Source organism: Canis lupus, chromosome X (genome assembly GCF_011100685.1).
Source record: "Canis lupus familiaris isolate Mischka breed German Shepherd chromosome X, alternate assembly UU_Cfam_GSD_1.0, whole genome shotgun sequence".
NCBI classification, from domain to species: domain Eukaryota; kingdom Metazoa; phylum Chordata; class Mammalia; order Carnivora; family Canidae; genus Canis; species Canis lupus.
This window is the reverse complement of record NC_049260.1, coordinates 117,379,669-117,400,125: the sequence shown is the minus strand read 5'-3', so window position 1 is coordinate 117,400,125 and position 20,457 is coordinate 117,379,669. Positions and strand designations below refer to the sequence as shown.

The window sequence follows — 20,457 nt, the reverse complement described above, 5'->3', positions numbered from 1 at the left end:
TTTCCATGGCCTTTGTGGCACGTGGAATGGCCATAAGCACTGGAATAACATGTTCACCTGTGATTTCAGCTCAGCCAGCTTTCCCACTACCCTTGGATTCCCACTAGCTCTTGGAGGGCTGCTGTCCATCCTGGAATGGCTTAGTTGATCCCTTTTGCAGTTTCCAAGAGGTCGGAGCAGGAGTAAGTGGCATTTGCCTCATGCTGGGCACCATCTGTGAAACAGTGGGTGAAGGCAAACAGCACTCCACCAGACAAAAGCAAGAGGTTTTCATAAGGCAAAATTACCGGCAAGGAGAGGTACGTGGATGCCCATTTTCTCTCGCAGAGATGCGAAGGTCACAGCATTGCTGGCTGCACCTTGGGGTTTGTACTCTGGGAGGCGGCTATTTCTTCTCTGGCAGCCTATCCTTCCACACGGTAAGCCTGGGAGCAGCCTTGTACTCGGAGGATCAAGTCAGGACTTAAAACTGCCGGCTGTCAGGGGAGCTGTCTGGAAACACAGACCACTGGCACCTGTGACCTTGTGGGAAGCTGGATTTGGACTGGGGGGCAGAGGAGCGTCCTGGAAGTTGGATTTGGGCCCAGTCCCTCCTGCTAGCTGGTTACAAGGTAACTTGACAGGGGCTCCCAAAGCCATGGGGAAATCCTGTCTGTCCCACCACACCCCAAGTGGAAATCTGATCATTTAAGATCCTTCCAAGACTCTCTGAAGTCCAACCTGTAACGTGGCACCGTAGGCCTCTGACAGCACATCTCCTCTCTCTCTTCCTCAAATTCTGTGCTTTAACCATGAGGAACTCTTGGAAACTTCCCAAATAGTTTCTCATGCCTAGATTAATGCCCACAGTACCCTTATACCTGGCTAACACCTCCAATCTGTTTTAAGTAAGATTCACTTCACCTGAGAAGCCCTTTACTGGCTCTACACCACCCTGATTTGGGCAGGTCCCTCTACATGCTCCCACCTCACCCTGTGCATTTTAGTATCTTCTGTACCAGATGCTGCAGCTGCCCATTGATTCAAGCTCTCCCACTTGACACTGAACTTCTGGAACGTCTCAGATACTGCCCATTTCCCCAAGAAGCTTGTGAAGTGCCTATTTAGTAAATATTCAGGGACTATTCACGGAGAGCCAGATGAAACCAGGGGTGAGGTTCATGGCCACTGACTCTGTAGCTTTCTCCATATAAAACACAAACACTTATTAGCAACCATTTCTTTAACCCATGGAAAAGCCTACACATGGAAATGAAAGGACTTACTCAGTTACCACTGAGCTAGTCTGTGCCCTGGTCAAGGGTGGAATCTACTCCACAATTCCCTTTTCCACAGCATAACTCCCGATGTCCCTTTTTGTCATGTAGTAGCTACACTGCATTTGCAACTTTTAATGATATATATTCCTTGAGCACTAGCATTCTGTTCTTTGATGCCGTATTTTATAGGTTTTGATTTCCAGGGAAATCTACAAAGATGCTTTAGTATTTAGCAAAGAAACTGGATACCCGAAGAAATAACATTGGATTTTTTATTCCTCCCCACATGAGCCATCGAAGTTTTGAATGATGCTGAATCATCATCATATACCCCAATTTCCAGGATTCTGTGTAACCATCTCTTATTGACAATCTTCCTTTCCAATTTTCAACCTACCCCTGTAATCAAGTCTATGGTATACACAAATTGGTGGGAAAGCCTTCAAGCACTCCATTTTGAAGCTTAGTCTTTAATCATTTAGCAAGTGCAGTTTGCAAAGAGTTTTAAGGCCTCTCCCACTAACATAAAACTCAATATTAAAAAAAAAAAAGGATTTCCGTGTTTCTTTCTGGCAAGTACTCAGAAATAGAAAGAAAAAAATTTTAAATAGAAATATTTATTGAGAGAATGAGCGGGAGGTGCAGAGGGAGCGGAAAACAGGACTCCACGCTGCTGAGTGCTGAGCCTGACATGTGGCTCGATCTCACAACCCAAGCTGAAACCAAGAGTCAGTCACTTAACCCACTGTACCACCCAGGAGCGCTGTAAAGACGACTTCTAAATAGCCCCCAAATAAAATTTTTAAACAGCCTTAAATAAACATACAGTGATAAAGATGCTGAAGATTTAAATATTAGTACCTGTTAAGCCTTCTAAGCAATCAAGATTTTCATCTGCTAAAGGCTGTTTCAGAATAACTGGTTACAGAGGCATCAGAAGGTCATGAGGGAAAGATGCTACTTTTGGCCACGAGACAAATGGACTCAACAGGGATCAAATCAGTATATTGATTCTAAAAGGCAGGAGCTCTAAGATCGCGATCAGATGGGAGAAATGCCTGAGTAAGCCAAGTGGAGTCTCAAGGCTGATGTCAACAGGCTATTCACATGCAGCATTGGAGCCCACTGTGAAACCAGGCACAAATTCTTCATAGATTGGTTTTACCTACCATATTTAATGGACTGTGCTCAGTTCTTTTGGCCCTGGAAGAGCCCAGAACCAGGCAGAAGAGATAGCAGAGAACCAGCAGGAGAATGAAAAACCAGAAAGGCAGAAAATGAAGATGGATTTTTCCAAGGGAGGCGTCGGGGGAAGGGAGAGGCAGTCCATCAATGTAGAAGAGACTGTCCTGCATCAGGAAGTTATTTTGGATTCTAACACAGAGGAGAACTTTGTCTTGATCACATCTCCATTTCTACCCTTTCTTCTAGGGTATGCCCAAGTTTCTTGAAGTGACCACAACAGCCATTTCAGGCACCTTCTACCTACAAACCCATCATTTATTTTATTATGGAGAAACCGATATCAAAAGTTTTGTTTTCTTTTTTAAACTACATAGACACATTTAGTATTTTCCAAATGGCAGGGTATATTTATGTGTACACAGACAGGAGTATGTGTTTAATACGGATGGTGGCACCCTATGTAATTAGTGTGTTGAAATCTTATAACTGGGAATATGGAGAATCACTTTCCAATAGTTATGTTTTTGCCCTTTAAGGGCACATAAAACATTATTTGCAAGGCATATATGCTTTGCATGATACATAATTCCCCCTCCCCCCAGATACTGCTACTATTTGCTATATTTAGAAATTTAAGACCAGGAGCAAACATCTTTCAGACTAATTTTTTGCTTTTTCATAAGTGCAACTTTTTAATAAAAATTTACATCTAGATAAACAATCTTCAGATTTTTGAAACTTTAATAAGATTTTAAAAACATCATGACTTAGAACTGAAAAACATACACGTTTAGCACACAAATATTGTAATACGAATCAACTCCAACTCCATTTGAAAACATGTGAATCAAATTACAGTTTTAGAAGTTAGTAATTCACATTTAAGCAAGTTAGCGCCTTGCTGAATTCAGCCTTTGTAAAAAAAGAGACTTAGTGCATATTGTAATGGCACAATGTGCTTTTGTACCATTTTGTTGATTTTTTTCCACCTTATTAAACAAGATCAAGTTCTTGAAAGTTGGTAGATAACAGCTAACTTCCTATGACATGTGAAACTTCCAGTGGTAACAGTTACATTTTGTAACAGAACACTTCCTATAGATTTCTTTGCCTATCTTAAAATTTTAAAAGCAATCATTTGTAAGGATTGCATCAACATCAATTTAGCAGAGGAAGATCAAACTTTATTGAAACTGCTTGCATACAAAATATATTGCACTATAACCAAACAAATGTCAACATAAAATCCAATCTGTTGTCGCTAATATGTACAGAGAATATTGCCCAAGAGCAGTTACATTACAAGGTCATTCTACCTTGGTTAATTATCTACAGTATTTTAAACCAAACAGCTTACAGATGATGTGTGCAAGGTACCAATTTCTGTTTTCAAATACTATACATTCCCAGAATAAATAACTAAAAATCAACATTAATGTTTGGCAATACTTTTAAAAGACTTTTTAATATTCTTGAAATCATGTGCAGTTTGTTGCCATTTTTATATGCTTATTTGTATGCAAGGAAAAGTAACTGTAAAATGAAAATTCAAAGAAACAAACTCACAAAATACATCAGAGGCAGAACTTCGGTTTGCACGGCTCTGTACAGATTCAGTGGTACCCCTACTTGGAGTTATTTTTTAAGAAAAATATAACATCTTAAGAGTGAAGGTCCTTCACATATTTTTCCTCAGTAAATTTCATTCATAAAAAAGACTCAAAAACAGAACCAAAACCCAACACATCAAAAAACAAAAGAAAAAAAAAAACTAAAGGAAAGAAGTATTTGTTAACCAATTCTAGTCTGCTTTCCAATCCCACTTATACATTAGACCTAACATTTCAAAGCTTACAAAACATTTAACCTGCTTCCAATGTTTCTTAGACAAAGTACCTGTACTTCACAGGATTATTATGCACACATGAAAATGACCTTCCTATCTCCCCCAAATAACCTTGAAATTAAAATATGAAAAACTTCACAAAACTTGGGGAGGACAAAATAAAAAAGGCTCTAAGTTAAAATTGGTCATCAGGCCAAAGAGCAGGCATATCCTACTAACTTTCGACCAGGAAGATTTGTTCCTAGCTGAAAACATTTTAGCCTCTCTCAAATGAAAAGATAGTTATTTCTTCTCCTGTCTATACAAAAAAATTACACATCCCTCTCAATAACACTATTTGTCAAACTTCAGTGCAACAAAACGAAAACAAAAACAAGTTCTATTCTTTATACTGCCTAACCTGATGTTTCTGTAAGGAAAAAAATATGGAAAGCATGCATTCTTCTATAAAGTACTAATGTTTGACAGGGTTTGCTACATCTTTAACATTTAGTGTTTCCAACTTATCTTCCCTGAACTCTGCATCCAAATATAATATTCCTACCTGCCAAGATATAAAAAAGGCACAGATCATACAACTTTTTTTTTTTTTGCTAATGAAAATGACAAACGTCACATCACACACATCTCAGGGTCCACTAAAATACTGGAAAAGTGGACCAAACATAAACTGACACAGGACATGAAATGACATAGTATTTTCATGGACTTCTATAGGAGATTGAAAACGGAAGTGTAATATGATTACCAAAAATGCTATTTATTCAGAAAAACTGAAATGTACCGGCGAGTTATCACCCGATGCAGGAAAATGGTCCAAATCAACAACAACAACAAAAAATCACTGCTCAGTACTTTAAAAAATAAACCAAACTAAAATCCTGCCCTGAAATGCTAAAGTATTACTTAAAAGCAATGTTTCAAAATTTCAACGTCTTTTTGTGCAAATTTGAAAATTGTTGCTTATGGCCAATACCAAAAAAATAAATTTCCTAAACAGAATTTGTGTTCATTTCATGCCCTGTGCCATCTTGCCTACTATTTGTCTTTGGCCTAACAAAGTTTTCTAATATGGAATAAGAGTTATGGAAATGGTTTAGGAAATATAACTTCAGAATTATGCAGTTTAGGGTACTCCGTTCACAAGTGGTTGCTGACCATCCACGTTGTCTGGCTTCTCCTTCTTCTGGTTACGATCTTTACCCGTGCGCAGCCGATTACCTTCACTGGAGGTATTCTGTAATGTTTTAGTGTGGACACTCCTTTCATTATTGCAGTCAACTCTGATCTAAAACAAGTTATAGTTGTTATATACACAGACCATATCCTATTGTAATCTGTAATTGGCCTGATAAGAAATTTAAGCCTGAAGTGTAAGTTCCACATGTTAAAAGGGGAAATGGGAGTGAGGATAGAAGTAGTATAAGAAATTAAGGTCAGGTACAAGAAATTAAGGTCAGGTAGGATTTTTTATTTAGTTTATGATTTTAAAACACTCTTCTCTTCTTTAACCGGAACACACTGGTCATCTCATTGCGTCCAAAGTTAGATTAAAAACTCACAATCCTACCGTGTCTTCTTCTAAGCAGAATAAAATAATGAGAAATAGTTAATGAATTACTATTACTAATTATGAGATAATATATACCTATGTAATACCAGAGTTCAAAAGAATGGATTATTCTTTAAAGACTATGAAACCCAAGGGGGCAGGGCCCAAATCATTGCCTTCCTATTCCACCTTTACCAGAATAAGAAGTCAACTAACTTGTTATGTAACTAGCCTTTAGTTAACACCTGAATTGTCTACCATAGGTATGATTAACTTTCTCTATACTGAGGCTCCCACTGTCTTACACGAGAAAAATTTGAGCATTGCTTTCTTATAGCTTGTATTTTGGGCAAGGGAAGTCAGATGATAATACAACTTGAGCTCTGTCTGAAGAATATGATGGTATAGGGAAATTTGACAATACTAATATGTGGAAGGAGTAGAATCCCAAGACATGTGTAAAGATGAATGCAATTCAGAAAATAAAAGTATCCTATAAATCTTGGAATATAAGTGCCAACATGGAACACTTATAAGTGCCAACATGGAACACTTAAAACACTGCTAACAATTCCAGATGCTGTATAAAAGGAAGATAATATTGACCAGTGGGCTTAAAACAACTACAAATATTGATCTGCTTCCAGTACAAATGCTACATATATCTCAAAATGGTTTGCTGTAATTTCAAAGTGTGTTCACATGTTGGGTGTCTCAGTGTGTTTATTTATTTTAAGGATTTTTATTTACTTATACACGAGACGCAGAGGCAGAGGCATAGGCAGAGGGAGAAGGAGGCTCCCTGCAGGGAACCCAATGTGGGACTAGATCCCAGGATCACGCCCTGAGCCAAAGGCAGAGGCTCAACCACTGAGCCACCCAGGCATCCCTCAGTGTATGTTTTTTTTTAAAAGATTTTATTTATTTATTCATGAGAGACACAAAGAGAGAGAGAGAGAGAGAGAGAGAGAGAGAGAGAGGTCAGTGTATGTTTTAAATGTTTGGCTGTCAAGGATTTAGTGCTCTAACTTGGATCTATTCTCCTACACAGAAAATACAACCTTTTTATTTGATGTCCTGTTTTAATTATAAATATAATTATGAACACGCATCCTTTTAACCAATATGACCAGATTGCCAAATTCATGGGACACACTTTAAGTGGGGAATTACAAGGCCAACAGATAAATGCCTTACATCTTTGTAAAGCACACATATGTACATCATTTCATCATCTCTTTATCTCAATCTAAGGTCTTTTCTATTCCTTGGGAACTTGCCAATAGTTAACACTTACTTACAATTGCTATGACTCCTAAGGAATATTCTGTCATGAAGTTTCTGCTCTTAAAAAGCATCCCACTAATGTTGGTGTTGGTCCCAAACCAATCTGTAGTCAGTAAGGAACCCTAACTACTTAGACTAAGAACTGAGAGTTAAAGGAGCAGAGGAGACTATGGGTTCTGGGAATCAGACACCAGGGCTCAAATATCACTCTACTATATGTATGCTCACTATGTGACCACAGACAAAGGACTGAATCTTTCTAAAAGCTTCAGTTTACTCACCTAAAGAATAGAAAAATAAAACTACTTACCTCAGGGGCTGCTGAAAGATTAAATGAGATAACACAACACACACAAACCACTTAGCAACGGTGTCCGACATCCCCCAGGGGTAATTTTAAAATTATTTAACAATGGGGTCAGCATAGGTCATAACCAACTGAAATGGGATTCCCAGAATAGAGACTGGTTATAAACAAACAGCTGGCTGATTCAGCATGTACTAGCTGAGAGCATCATCAGCCCTCTCATATTACCTATGAGATAGACACCTTCTTTTCCTTACTTTCCACTCAAAGAGATCACCCTATCTCTGCAACTAAGGGGAAGAGGGATCAACAGGGTTTACTGAGGTCTCTCTCTCTCAGTATATTCCAGGATGTCCCTTTTCTTCAGGGAATTCGGGGAGAACCACCAACTTGGAACTAAGTCCTGATGAGCTGTCAAAGTCTTCACAAATGCTTAAGACCGCATATTCTCTAGGGAAATCTTTGTATACTTGTCATGAAAAACTAGGATTGCCCACAATGTAATGTTGAAAATCTTTCACATATACCAATTTTACAACTTTTGAATATGTTTAAAAATTAAAATAAACTTGTAAGTCTCAAACTACAGTAATTCAAATAATTTAGATGAAAAGTGGCACACAGGTTTACCTGGAGGGATCCATCAGCTGTTCTTCCTTTAGCCTCTCTTGGATTACGCGGGCGATTATCTGTTCGGGAGTGATCGTCATTTCCTATAGGTCATTTTTAAGACATTCAACAGTTACTGATTCTGACGTGCTTACTGGAAGTTCTTTATTCCCACATTCTCAACTTATTTAGAGCACAGAATCTAAAATATAATCAACAATCTAGTGATTCCAGGTACATAATGCTCAGAAATCTAGCATGGTACCAAGCAGGAGAAAATAGGCATTACAATTCTGCATCAATTATGTTACAGTCAGCCTGAGCTAATGATCACAGGTTATGCATAGAATCCCCAAAGAAGCTGAACTAGTCATCAGTGTTTATTTGTGTATTCTACACATACCATGGAAAGGCTAATGTTCTGTTGATTACTGCTGAGCCTTTCCTCTGGTGACCAGTATATAACAGGAAAAGAGGGTTTTAGTAATACGTCCTTGAATCACCACGATCTTTCACAGGACTTCAGACAGTTGTTAAAATTCACCTTTTATTATTAGAAAAGAACACCTCTGTACCTTTGAAGCCGCCTCCACGTCCTCTTCCTCCCTGTCCTCTTCCTCCACCACCACGTCGCCGTCCGTCTCCTCTGCGCAGAAAGTTCTCCCTCTCTTCCTCTGTTGGAGCTAATGACCAATCACTGAGTTCGTCTCTGTGGTCAGATTCTGTTTCAGAAGCATTTGATGCTTCAGAATTAGTTCCTATCAAGAGTTAAAAGTTATATACCGTTGTCCGACTTAAAAAAAAAAGTTAGGTTAACAGAAGCTTCCAGAGACGTTTCAGGGGCAATCCAATATTCTTCCCAATTTTACAAGCCCAAAGAGTATTATCACCTTCCATTTTGTAAAACAAATTATCTTAAATTCAAAATGAAGGGTTTCACAATATTTGAGGTAATTTTGATTTTAAATGTTTTTGGTTCTCGTTAAAAAAAAATAAAAGGTATTTTATTAGCCATCTAAGTTCAAACCTGAGTATGCCACATCATTAAACAGCTGTGCTCCTTTAAACATCTGCGCTCTCTGGAGGAAAAGTTGTCTACAACAGTTAAATGCAATACCTTGATAAACAAAACCTCTATAAAGAGAGTTCCTTTTAACAAGGTTTGGCCCAGGGACAGAGGGGAATGCATACATTTTGGTCACCTCTGAGAGGGTGGCAAAGGCCACCATGGCAACTGTGTCAGCGAAGGGTCTTTCGTGGGATGAGGGATTGAATTTAGCTGAAAGGGGATAGGCTTGCCTGATGCTTGGTCCACAACCTTCCCTCCCACTCCCACTGAAATAATTTATCATTAATAAAGGAATTATTAAGATAAACTCATTATGCATAGGGGGGTGGGTTAATGATATAGGGGGATGGGAGTGGGGGAATAGAGCTCTATGGTGAGGTGGGACTTCAACAGCAAAAAGAACAGACTGTTGGGAGAGGGGTTAGGGGTTAGGTTCAAGGTTGGCCTTAGGAGTAGGTGTCTCTCTCCCCCACTCCAGAATATCAACTCTACTACCTCTCTCTCTTCCTCTGTTGGAGCTAATGACCAATTATAGCTTCACCATTATAGCTTCTTTCCTGTGGATCTTGAAGGCTTTTCCATCTTAAAGAGTTCCTTTTTGAAATGCAAATATTTGTGAGATGGATTATACCTTATACCATCATTAGCAAGTTACATAGTAGATACACAGTTGAGCAAGAAAGACAGTAGGAACTGGCAGGTGGGGACAGTGTTCAATGGAAGGTACTGGGAGAGAAGAAAGAAGCACTGACAGAAAAGCTGGGAAGGCAAAGAGAAGCTTTGCCTACTTCTTGACTGTGCCTGGGGCTGACTTTGGCCATGACACTCAAAATCACCTTATGAGCCATAGGATGCAGAGCCCTGATTTACACAGTCCATCCAGCAAGTATGACCAGCACATGCCTGACAAAAAAATGAGCCACAGTACACAAATGAAAAAAATTTTGGCTATACAGTAATAAAATCAGGAAAGGCCTTAAGAAAGTCATCAACACACAAGGGCTTAAGCAGATTTATCCCCAGTCAGAACGTGGACAGAACTCACACCTGCCCTGTAAACTCTGTGTGTTATTATCATGTTTTAACTCTATATGTCTCTTGCAACACAATTTGACCCACTGTGAATCGGAAACCATGTAGTGAGAAACCGTTATAATGGGGTTCTAATGAATATTAGAGATTAGCAGCTATTAAGTCTAGGAACAGATAAAGTTACTGAGTAAAATGCTTAGTTTGTACCTGAAGTATATCCAGGACCGCGTCTGCCGTGCCCCCTATTTCTGTAAGGTCTACTACCTCGACCCATTCCTTGACCATCATCAGTCACATAGCCTTTTTCCTTATCTGTACGATTTGGTGGTGGTCTAGAACTAGCTCCAATCTGTCGCAACTGCTCATCAATTTGTAATCTCTCCAAACGCAACTGGTCTACTTCCTATTTAAAATATACAAGATAACAGTAAAAATAATTTGACATTTTACTTAATAATACCTTTCTCCTTTTCATCAGATAAAAATATACTGGAAATATTTCAATTTCAGTTCTAAATTTATAGTAAACACTGTTACACAGAATTATCAGGAAATTGAATGGTCTCCTTAAAAAGAAAAATTACTATAGATAACAGATTATCGATGTCCATAATTAGAGATATAACAAAAATACTCAGCATTAGAATTCTACTGTATAGAATTTAAAGTTGATTTGGTACTATTATCCAATAGAATCTGTTAAGGCACAGATATGCTAGTTTGGGGACTTCTTGATGATAGGATGTTGAATAAAGCAACTCTAAAATACAGGTAAATGACATTTAAGGTTTAACCAGCTAACCTTAAAAATCACACACTGTAAATAATCTTAACTGAAATATATTTGCCAGTTCTTATCTTAATTTATGAAGCACTGCGTTTGGGCCATCTTCCGCTTTCAAGGAACATATATTATGGTAGGTCTTTGGATATGATCACACAGTTAAGGAAAAATTATTTTCAGCAAACTGAAAATGCTCCTATTCCTTATATGGTAGGGGAGGGGGATATGACTATTTAAGAGCTGACCAAAAAAGTTAGACTTAACATCAAGCCTTGAAAGCTCTTAAAGACTACAACTGTGCTAGAACAAGTACAACAAAACAGTATTAATGTTGATCAAAATATACACCTGGGCTCCACTGACAGACCCTTACACACAGTGCTTCTGATATGCTGGGTTCTGTCAAATTCAGATGAAGCTTCAATTCTAACCCTTGTCCTTGCAATCTACCCAAAAAACATCTCCTTTACTGGCTATAGGGAACTGGATCCATAACTCTTAATAGTACTGGGTGTCTGAGGAAAGCAGTGGCCATCATAGGGACTGCCTACATGGACAGTCACTGGATAAGCCCCTGTTAAGCTAAGTTCTTAAAATCCTGGTTGTGGATGCTTCTGGCAAAGAAAGGGCAGATAGGTTTAATCTGTGCTCTGAACCAAATTTTCTGTTTTACAAAGGACTTGAGCAAAGGAGAGACTGAGTGAGTAGCTTACTCCTAGAGTATAGTTATAGCTCATGGAATGGGTGTATCTTGCAAAACAGAATGGTAGTCCAGGTTATCCCAATGGGGCAAAGCAGTCACCTTTTGGTGAGAGATGCCAGGCCCAATCAAGGGAAGATCTAGTGATGGAAAGAATAGCAACAGGACAACTGCTGATAACCAAAAAAGATTCAATTGTGAAGAATAAATAAAGGGATCTTAAAAAGAACATTAGTCAAAAGAACAAGGGATTGATTATAATGCAACCCTAACTCTCCAGGTCATCATAATTATTTAAGCTAAGAATATAAAAAAAACCACATACAACAGATTACAAATAAAACACACCTTAAAACAAAAATAAAAAGCAAACCAATGGGGTATCCTACCCATGCAAACCTTGCTGGATGAAACCTTCCCATTTTCAATTATTACGTGACCACCATAAGATGAGTGAAGCCTAACTATTGCACTTTTGTTCCCCTTATTTGCATCCAAATCAAAATTGTTTATTTCTTTCAAGAAATCAGCAAAAATATTCTTATTAAGATAAGATCATACATAAAATAGAAAGCTGGATTATTTTTAAATACTATTTAGTACCAATCACTTGTAATTTTGATGCATACAGATATAAAAAGAAGAAATTATAAAAGTGACATGGGTAAGATCTCATTTCATTGAATTATAGAACATTTTGGCCACAGGAAATCTTAGAAAAGCATCCAATATAGGCAGAAGTGACTTGCCTAAAGTCACATAAACTAGTCCATGATAGAAGACAGACTAGAAGCAAGTCACTGGACTGCCAATCCAGTGCTCCTTCCACTATATCTTGTAGCTTCCTAGTTCCTGATTTCCAGTTTGCAATCTAGAGAAGGCCTAACTGTACAAACACTAACTAAAACGAGCATCTAAAAGACATAAGTTGTTTATATTTTGTATAACAGAGTATAGAGAAAAATACAAAGGGTAAACATTTAAACAGACGACTTCATGAAACACTGAGATTTCCTTGATATATGACATAAAAGGGACAAACAAAGGCAAGTGTTAACAGACACAAAATTTGGCCTGGAAAAAACTCACAAAGGCTAGAAAGGATCAACTGAATGAAAAGGCTATGTACAGGAGTGCCTAAATTGAGTGTAAGGGTTTAACAATAGAATAATGGGAAATAGGGGAATTTACTAAGAACTGGGATATTGGTCCTTTAATTTGTAATGATAGAAAATGGACTTGTGTTTTCAGAAGGAATATAATAAGCAAAACAAAGTATTTTCTCTATTACCTTTTACAGGTCATTCATTGTAACGTACAGGCTAGAATGAACCTTCACTGCTGAAAGACTGCCTGACTGTGGAGTTTTTATATTTTAGTACAAAAGGATTAGAAGTTAAAGTTCTTCTTGTTCTCACCTTTAAATAGTTCAGGTGATAATCCAGAAGAACAGTGGCATTAGCAATGCTGTCCTTTGTTCCCACAAAAACAAATGGTACCATACCCTGAAAAATAAATGGCAACAACGATCCTATAACATCAATAATGGATTATTTGACAAAAATGCAAATAGTGACTAAATCCCTAACACAGGGCCTGACAAACAGAAGGTATACAAAGGTTTGTTGAAAATATAACTCAATACATGGAAACAAAAGTAGTTGGCAGATTTTACACATCTACTGTGAATAACGACAGATCAATACAGCAACCCCATGAGTGTACCATATTGTTATGTTTTAAATGCTACTATTAAATGTTGGCAAAATCACAAATTATGTAATTCAAAATTATACAAGCTCTGACATGAGATGCATAAACAAAACAAATACTTTAAAGTACTTTAATTCATACACTACAGGCTGAATCTAGATCAAATTCTTTAAAGAGAAATTCAAAGTTAAATACTAGGGCACAGAAATAAAAACTAAATCCATTTTGCTAACCAAGTCAAGAGAGTAAAAACAAAACACAAAAAGAATTAGGATAAATTAAAATGCACTAATTAATCTGTGCGGGGGAATGGGGTAAAGAGGCAGGTCCATGAGCACAAAATTTAGCATTTCAATAAATTTCAGTAATGTACTCTAAAAATTATAGAAGGCTGAATCATAAGGGAAGTTTGATCTTTTCCCCATGACACTACTTTAATGTAGATTTTCAGAAAGGAATATACTGAAAAATTTATACTTCTAGCCCATGAATACAAAGGAGAAAAAAAAATTTCTTGTCAGAAGTTCTAGGGAAGCCTAGGTATCGTGCAGATAGCTAGCAATGATGACATCTGAAGTGGAGAAGACGTCAATATTTTGCGACCGAAGAAATGTACATGGTTACTTATATTCACATGTGACTATAGAAAACCATACAGCTTTGATGAGGATAAAATTTTCTAGGCAAAGTTTTTAAGTGTGAAAAACCAAGAAGAAAAAAAAAAAAAAAAAAAGAAAAACCAAGAAGCTGTGTCTTTAGAAAGTATCACCCCTTTAAATTAGAAAGAGCAATCATTTGATAGGTGTGGCTACTGTTGGGCTGCTTTTGCTTGCCTGCATTCAGGAAACAGCATCTTAAATGCATTATGGGGCTGAACAGGTTCCCCCCACCTTTCCACATGAACATGGCTGTTGATGGGGAACAAAACTGAACAATGAAGAAATAATGTTTGTCAAATGACCTGTATCTGGTAGGCAAGGCACTGCTTCCTAGCGCAATGATCACCTGAAGAGTTAGGTACCACTGAAAACCCATGGGCTTCATACAGATTTTTTTTTGCATCGAATAATATATGTACTGTGGAAATAATCAGGCTTATGAATCAGACCTCCGTTTCTCAAAAACACTTTTTAACTATTTTTCCCCCAACTAATGTTGTTACAAAGCAGTTAAACCTTATTACTTTCCAAAATGTCATATGATGAAATGCTACACTCTTCCCTCTAGATCATGTATGTCTAAAATAAACTTTAAAGCCCTAAGTCCCAGATTTAGTCTGATCACTCTGGAGCAAATAATTTTAAAACATATTCTCTTTCCCCACATCCAAACTGTTGTGGTACCCAAGTGCTATTCTAATTTGAGCACTAGGGGACCAGAATAGTAAAATGAAAAAGGGCCAAGAGCACAAAGGGGGGCCTTCAATATGGACACCAGGACAAAGGGATTCCTTGACTAGGATAAGAACTGAGCTGCCCGGCAGAGAGGAATATCCAATCCACTTGTGGTTGTATTTCTCTTTATAAAATGGTAGGTTTTGCTTTTCATCTCTGGTGAACCATAACATTTTTTCCCATAAATAGTTCTCATGGGCCACAGAGTGGGTCCTGCCCCCAAATAACTAATGATGTGGCCAAAGAGATTAACAAGTGAAAGTGTATGTAGTAAGTGCTACCAAGAGGGATGAGCACACTGGAACACAGAAGGGGACAAGGCCCTCGAACCAGCCAGGGGGAGGGGACCTGTGGCAAGTACACAAAGAAAGCTGCACAAGGAGCAAGGTCCAAGCAAGATGGCAAGTTGGAGGGTAAAAGGCACTCCGATGGAGGAAACATATGTACACAGAGATAATAGTGTTCAGAGAACTCTAAGGACTTCAGTATGGTTCAAGCTGCTCTGGAGGGTAAAGGAGGGCGGAGTGATAAGAGATGACATAGGACAGGTGAACATCAAAGAAAGGCCTGATAAGCCAACAGGAAGGAACTTGAGCTTTTTCCCCAGGGCAATGGATGAACATACCCCAAAACACTCTTCCACCATCCCCCAACCCTGATGGTCTTTCTTAACAAGGGGAATAAACATTAAAATATAAAATTAAAATTATTTTTCAAGGAATGTTTTCCTACCTGCCAAGCCTTGAGTTCAGGTTTCTGGGATTCCCCTGCTACAATTGATGAAACCACTAACACCTAAAGCAGTATAAGGAATGCAAGTGATGTCATTAACTATAACAAATGATACACAGAAGCCTGAACGCAGGACTTTCACTGTAGGACTTCTAAACCCATTTCTAAACAGTTAGGTTAGTTCAAATATTGAAAACCACTTTCTAAAATATGGCTCTAAGTAGTAACTAATGTATCTAACAGAAGGTACATTTTGAGCTACCACAACCTGCAAAATTTAAAAGATACAGCATGTAAAAATGAAAGACCACCCTCAAAAGAAAAAATGTGATCATTAATTGTAACCCCATATTTTAGGTTTATAGCATCATATTTGTCACTGTGAGTAAACTGAGAAGTAGGTATCACTTTGGTTTGTAATCTTTCATAAGCTGGCAATTAGATTTCAAAAAAAAAAAACACCAAAAAAATGAGTAGCCTATAAGCCTAATCAGAGAAAACACCCAAAACACCAACTGTGACATCTGGGTCAAAGAAATTACTTATAGTATAATTCAGAGTGACAAATATTTCTTACCCTCTGGACTTTTGTACTGTTAGGTTGAGAAAAATGAGTGCTGTTTTCCTTTATATCTATATGTTTTTTTTCTTCTGAGGGAGTAGGTCCAACCCTTGAGTTACTGGAAGGTAGGGAATTTGGTGGCATAATTTCCTTGGTAAAAAACACAAAACAGAGAAAAAAGGACCAATTTAAAAGACTTTATTTAGCTCCATTTTTGTATCAATGATCATATTTTAAGAATATAAATTACTATAAACATTTTTGGCACATGGAATTACAGAATGCAAATATTATGCAGTAAAACCCCCAAAAGCTAAAAGAACCTTGCACAAAAGACTAGTCAATATGTGAAAAACATGGCAATTTAGGGGGATTTTATTTTTAAACGGTATTGCTGTATAGAAGAGCACACCCTTACCTCCCCCAACCCACACAAATACTTTACAAGCTGCTACCAAAAAGCATATATTCATGAAGATAAAAGTGGAGATTATACAATTTAAAGACTGGGAAGAGACATTATGCCCAGATAAAAATTGAAAGCAACCACAAAATAAACACACATACACACACAAACTGAAAAGGACAGAGAACAAAAGGCAGAAAACCTAACTAGTGTCCCAACTTGATCTGTCAGCAATATTAAACAATATTTGAAAAATGCCTTATACTTTTTTTTTAATTTATGTACATCCATTTTAAAGATTGAGAAAGAAGATTTAAAGGTGTTCAAGTGACTAGTCCCAAGTCACTTTCCAGCTATAACAACGTTTGGCATGACTAATGGTCAGAATTTTCACATTCCCAGCATGTGCACAGTAGAGGGCTCTAAATTAACATGTTGAATAAAACAATATGAAACTTTTATCAGACAAATCAGAAACACATGACTATAACATACCTCTTCTTGTGGAACACTTTTCTCATTTTCAGCTTCAATTCTCACCCTCACAACTCCTGACTTGTCCACAATTTCCTGAATCAGTTTTCCATTCTTTCCTATTACCTTGCCTAAGTTAAGAAATGAATAATTCATGTTTGGTTTTAAAAACATGTTATCTCAAACCAGTAAGCACACCCCACTGTAAACTATCACATAAAACTGTAAGATTTCAAAACCCAAACAGAAACTCTTTTCATAAAGACAGAGTTAACCTGGCTTTCTGTTTTACTAGGTTGTCACTGTGTGGTTTGTATCACTCTGCAAAGTTCTGTAAAAGGAATGAGGGGAAATGACAGATAACAGAAAATATATTCATTCGTTTATTCATTCAACAATTTTAGTTCTGTCTGTATCTGATTTAAATCTGCTTCTTTGCCTATGGTAAATATTTTTAGAATCTTATATGTCACATTTATAAAAGATACTCTAAGTTGAAAAGGAATTAAGCAGCTAAACATACACTAAAAGAAAGGCACATTTTTCAGGCCAATGTGTTAAATATAATACTACTCCTGTGTATCACTCTTAGCTTGTATCAGTATATTAAAAGGTCAAGTATGACTTCTTAATCTCTAGTCACAGTCACAGAATAAAAGATTAAGAAATCACACTTTAAGAGAACTCAAAACCACAATGAAAAAACTTATAACCAGTTCAAGATTAAGTATTATTCAATACCATCTGTTCTAACTCCAAAGACTTTGAATACTGCTAATCAACAGGCATTGTTTCCCTCATTTTATAAAATTGAATCATATCCTTAACTGGGAAATGACCACTTTCATAGCCATCATCATGCATTAGTGTAAACCAAGACTCTACAAACAAAAAAAGAACTATTGGTTCTAGAAATCTACATGTGAATCACATTGGCTTCCAGGAGCCCTCTCAAGGTACCTAAAGCACCCTATACCAGCCAAACTCATCATGTGCTTGTTCCACCATCTCGTCTAAGGCAAGGATAGGGAAAAAATTGGAAGCCAAAATTTGCTTCAAGTCTATCCTACAGAAGAACTCAGGGAAAGCCTCATGACAAGATCTTGTGATTCTTCTAATCAGCATAACCTCGGCACTCTTGCCATGTCTGGCAGCCTCACCCCTATAATCTCCTTTGACTGGTTGGCGGTCAGGGAACAGAACTGATACTAAATCAGGACTCCCAATATAGGGAGGTCCTTTTGTCAATTGTTTCTGCTCCTCTTGTCTTCAAAGGAAAAGAGGTGGGGGAAGAGAGAAGTTACATGGAGTTGTCCCACAGTTTGTTTTTAATCTATGATACTTACATTTTTTGAATAAATGTGATTTTAATAAAGGTCTAAATGAGTTAGGAAAAAGAAAAATGAACTTGGCACATGTTGCTAATATCTCAACTATCCTAGGTATAACATGTTAACTATAGTTAACTGAATAATTAAACCAATTCACTGTCAAAGTGGATGAAAAACAAGCAAATTTTTAGAAAAGAATGACAAATCTGTGTCAGTACTAGAGAGTTTGTGAAAATAAAAGAGAACACAAATCATATTGTGGGACTCAAAGAAAACTCATGTAATACTAATTAGACCTCTCCCTAAAGATTTGCCTTGCCAAATCTATTATATAAAAATGCTTTCTCAAAAAACTCAACACTGCCAGTGTCATAGTAGACAATCTCTAAAACAGAACTGTTTTATTTTACTCACTAGAAACAAAACAAAACCCAGGCTGATTGTACTTCAGCAGGCTTTCTGGTGAAAGATCACTGCTGGGACCCTCTTCTCTTCAGGTATGACCACAGGTAGAACCTATTTTTAATAGCAGATGATGTAATTCTACTCCACACGATTATTTTCAAGTTTCAACTGACAGCTTACTACAATTCTGCTCTACTAAACTGGAATTGTTCTGAATCAGGAGGAGAAAAGAGAAGTAACATTAACAGGGTCCCCTACTACATCCAGAGCTTAGGCAATGTACATCTATCTATCTATACCTTTCTATCTACAATCTGTTTAGTTATCACAGCAACTCTGTAAGGTGGACACTATTATTCACATTTTTTTAGAGGTAAGAAAAATAAGATTCAAGGGGGCAGAATCAATTACAAGGTCAAATAGCTACCAAAAAGTGAATTAGAGACCGAAATCTAAATTCAACTTCAACTCCAACACCCAAGAACGTTCCCCTAGAGGCATCATGCCTTCTCCCAAATGAACTTTAGTGAATCTGACACCTAAGTTTCTGTTTGGTAATTACTGAAAAAAAAAAAAACCTGTCTTCTGACTATATTTTATAAGAATTTCTAAATTTAAAATAACTTTTCTAACTATAAAATGTATGCAATTGCTTGACAAACTATAAATAAAAAAGAAAATAATTATCATTTAAAACCCTGCTTACTCTGAAGTAATCAGAACAGTGCTATACACACAACTGTGTCCAAGTTATCTCAATAACATTGCATTCTTTAGCTGTCTGTAAAACACAGCTGAATGAATAATCCTGCATTCATTTCACTAGTCTTTATCCTTGAACTAATTTTCTTCAAGAGAAAAATATTATTCCAAGTGTTTTTAATGGCAGAGGAAGATGCTGATTAATTCTATGCTGATAAAAAATAAAAGCAGGTTAAGCAGGACAGAAACTATGGGAACAAAAATGCACAGGAAGGCCATATTTTCTCATTCTTCAAATCTTCCAAAGGGTGTGTGCTACTTTTTATAATCAGTTGTGTGATATCAAGTTCAGAAAATAAAAAAATGTATAGGCAGTATGTCACAATCTTATGTATAAATTAAAGACATAGGTAATATTCTTGATAAAAACTGCAACTTGTTTTGATATGTTCTGCTAACGGTGTCTGCAGCACCTGAAAGTATTGGTAGAGAGTTTCTGGTATTTGCTGGTACTTGTGATGGTGATAGTAATAAAACAATATTCAAAGTCAAAATGAAGAATTACTACTGATGTTGCAAAAAGCCCCAGAGACAGTTACTTTTAGGTTTGTAACTTACTAAATTTAAGTAACTGACATTCAGACCTTTAACTCAAAATGCTATGATTTTATAGACCCCTTAGATCAAATAAATACCAATATCCTCCAAATTATAAAGCCCTCAAATATCAATTCATTTTGAAAAAAACGTTTAAGATTGATTATTTAAAAGATGTATTTATTTGAAAGAGGGAGAAAGTCCCAAGCACTCTACACAGAGCACAGGGTCCGATGCAGGGCTCAATCCCACAAACCTGAGATCACCACCTGAGCTGAAACCAAGAGTTGGATCCTTAACCAACTACCCCCCCGCCACAGGGCTCCTAAAGATTTATGTATTTCAGAGAGAGAAAGTGAGCACAAGAATGCGAGTTAGGGGAGGGGCAGAAAGAGGAGAGAAGCAGACCCCCTGCTGAGCACAGAGCCCAACGCAGGGCCTCGATCTCAGGACCCCGAGATCATGACCTGAGCCCAAAATCAAGAGTTGGACGCTTAACTGACTGAGCCAC

General features: G+C 37.3%; 1 protein-coding gene across 15 annotated transcripts in view; it reads right to left on the bottom strand.

Moving 5' to 3' along the window:
• Window positions 1–3,167: 3,167 nt before the first annotated feature.
• Window positions 3,168–20,457, bottom strand: part of FMR1 (FMRP translational regulator 1) — a 37,909-nt gene continuing 20,619 nt past the window's right edge. For 2 of the 15 annotated variants that reach the window (XM_038588473.1, XM_038588483.1), the window contains 8 exons: window positions 16,933–17,042; window positions 16,047–16,181; window positions 15,470–15,532; window positions 13,049–13,135; window positions 10,354–10,549; window positions 8,621–8,803; window positions 8,067–8,149; window positions 3,168–5,578 (listed from right to left, as the gene is read on the bottom strand). In XM_038588473.1, the coding sequence (XP_038444401.1) occupies window positions 5,417–5,578; window positions 8,067–8,149; window positions 8,621–8,803; window positions 10,354–10,549; window positions 13,049–13,135; window positions 15,470–15,532; window positions 16,047–16,181; window positions 16,933–17,042 (1,019 nt within the window). In that variant the 3' untranslated portion in view covers window positions 3,168–5,416. Of the gene's footprint in view, window positions 5,579–5,740; window positions 5,872–8,066; window positions 8,150–8,620; window positions 9,633–10,353; window positions 10,550–13,048; window positions 13,136–15,469; window positions 15,533–16,046; window positions 16,182–16,932; window positions 17,043–20,457 lie in introns of those variants that run through there. The other 13 variants (XM_038588475.1, XM_038588474.1, XM_038588478.1 and 10 more) reach the window with 13 other exon arrangements.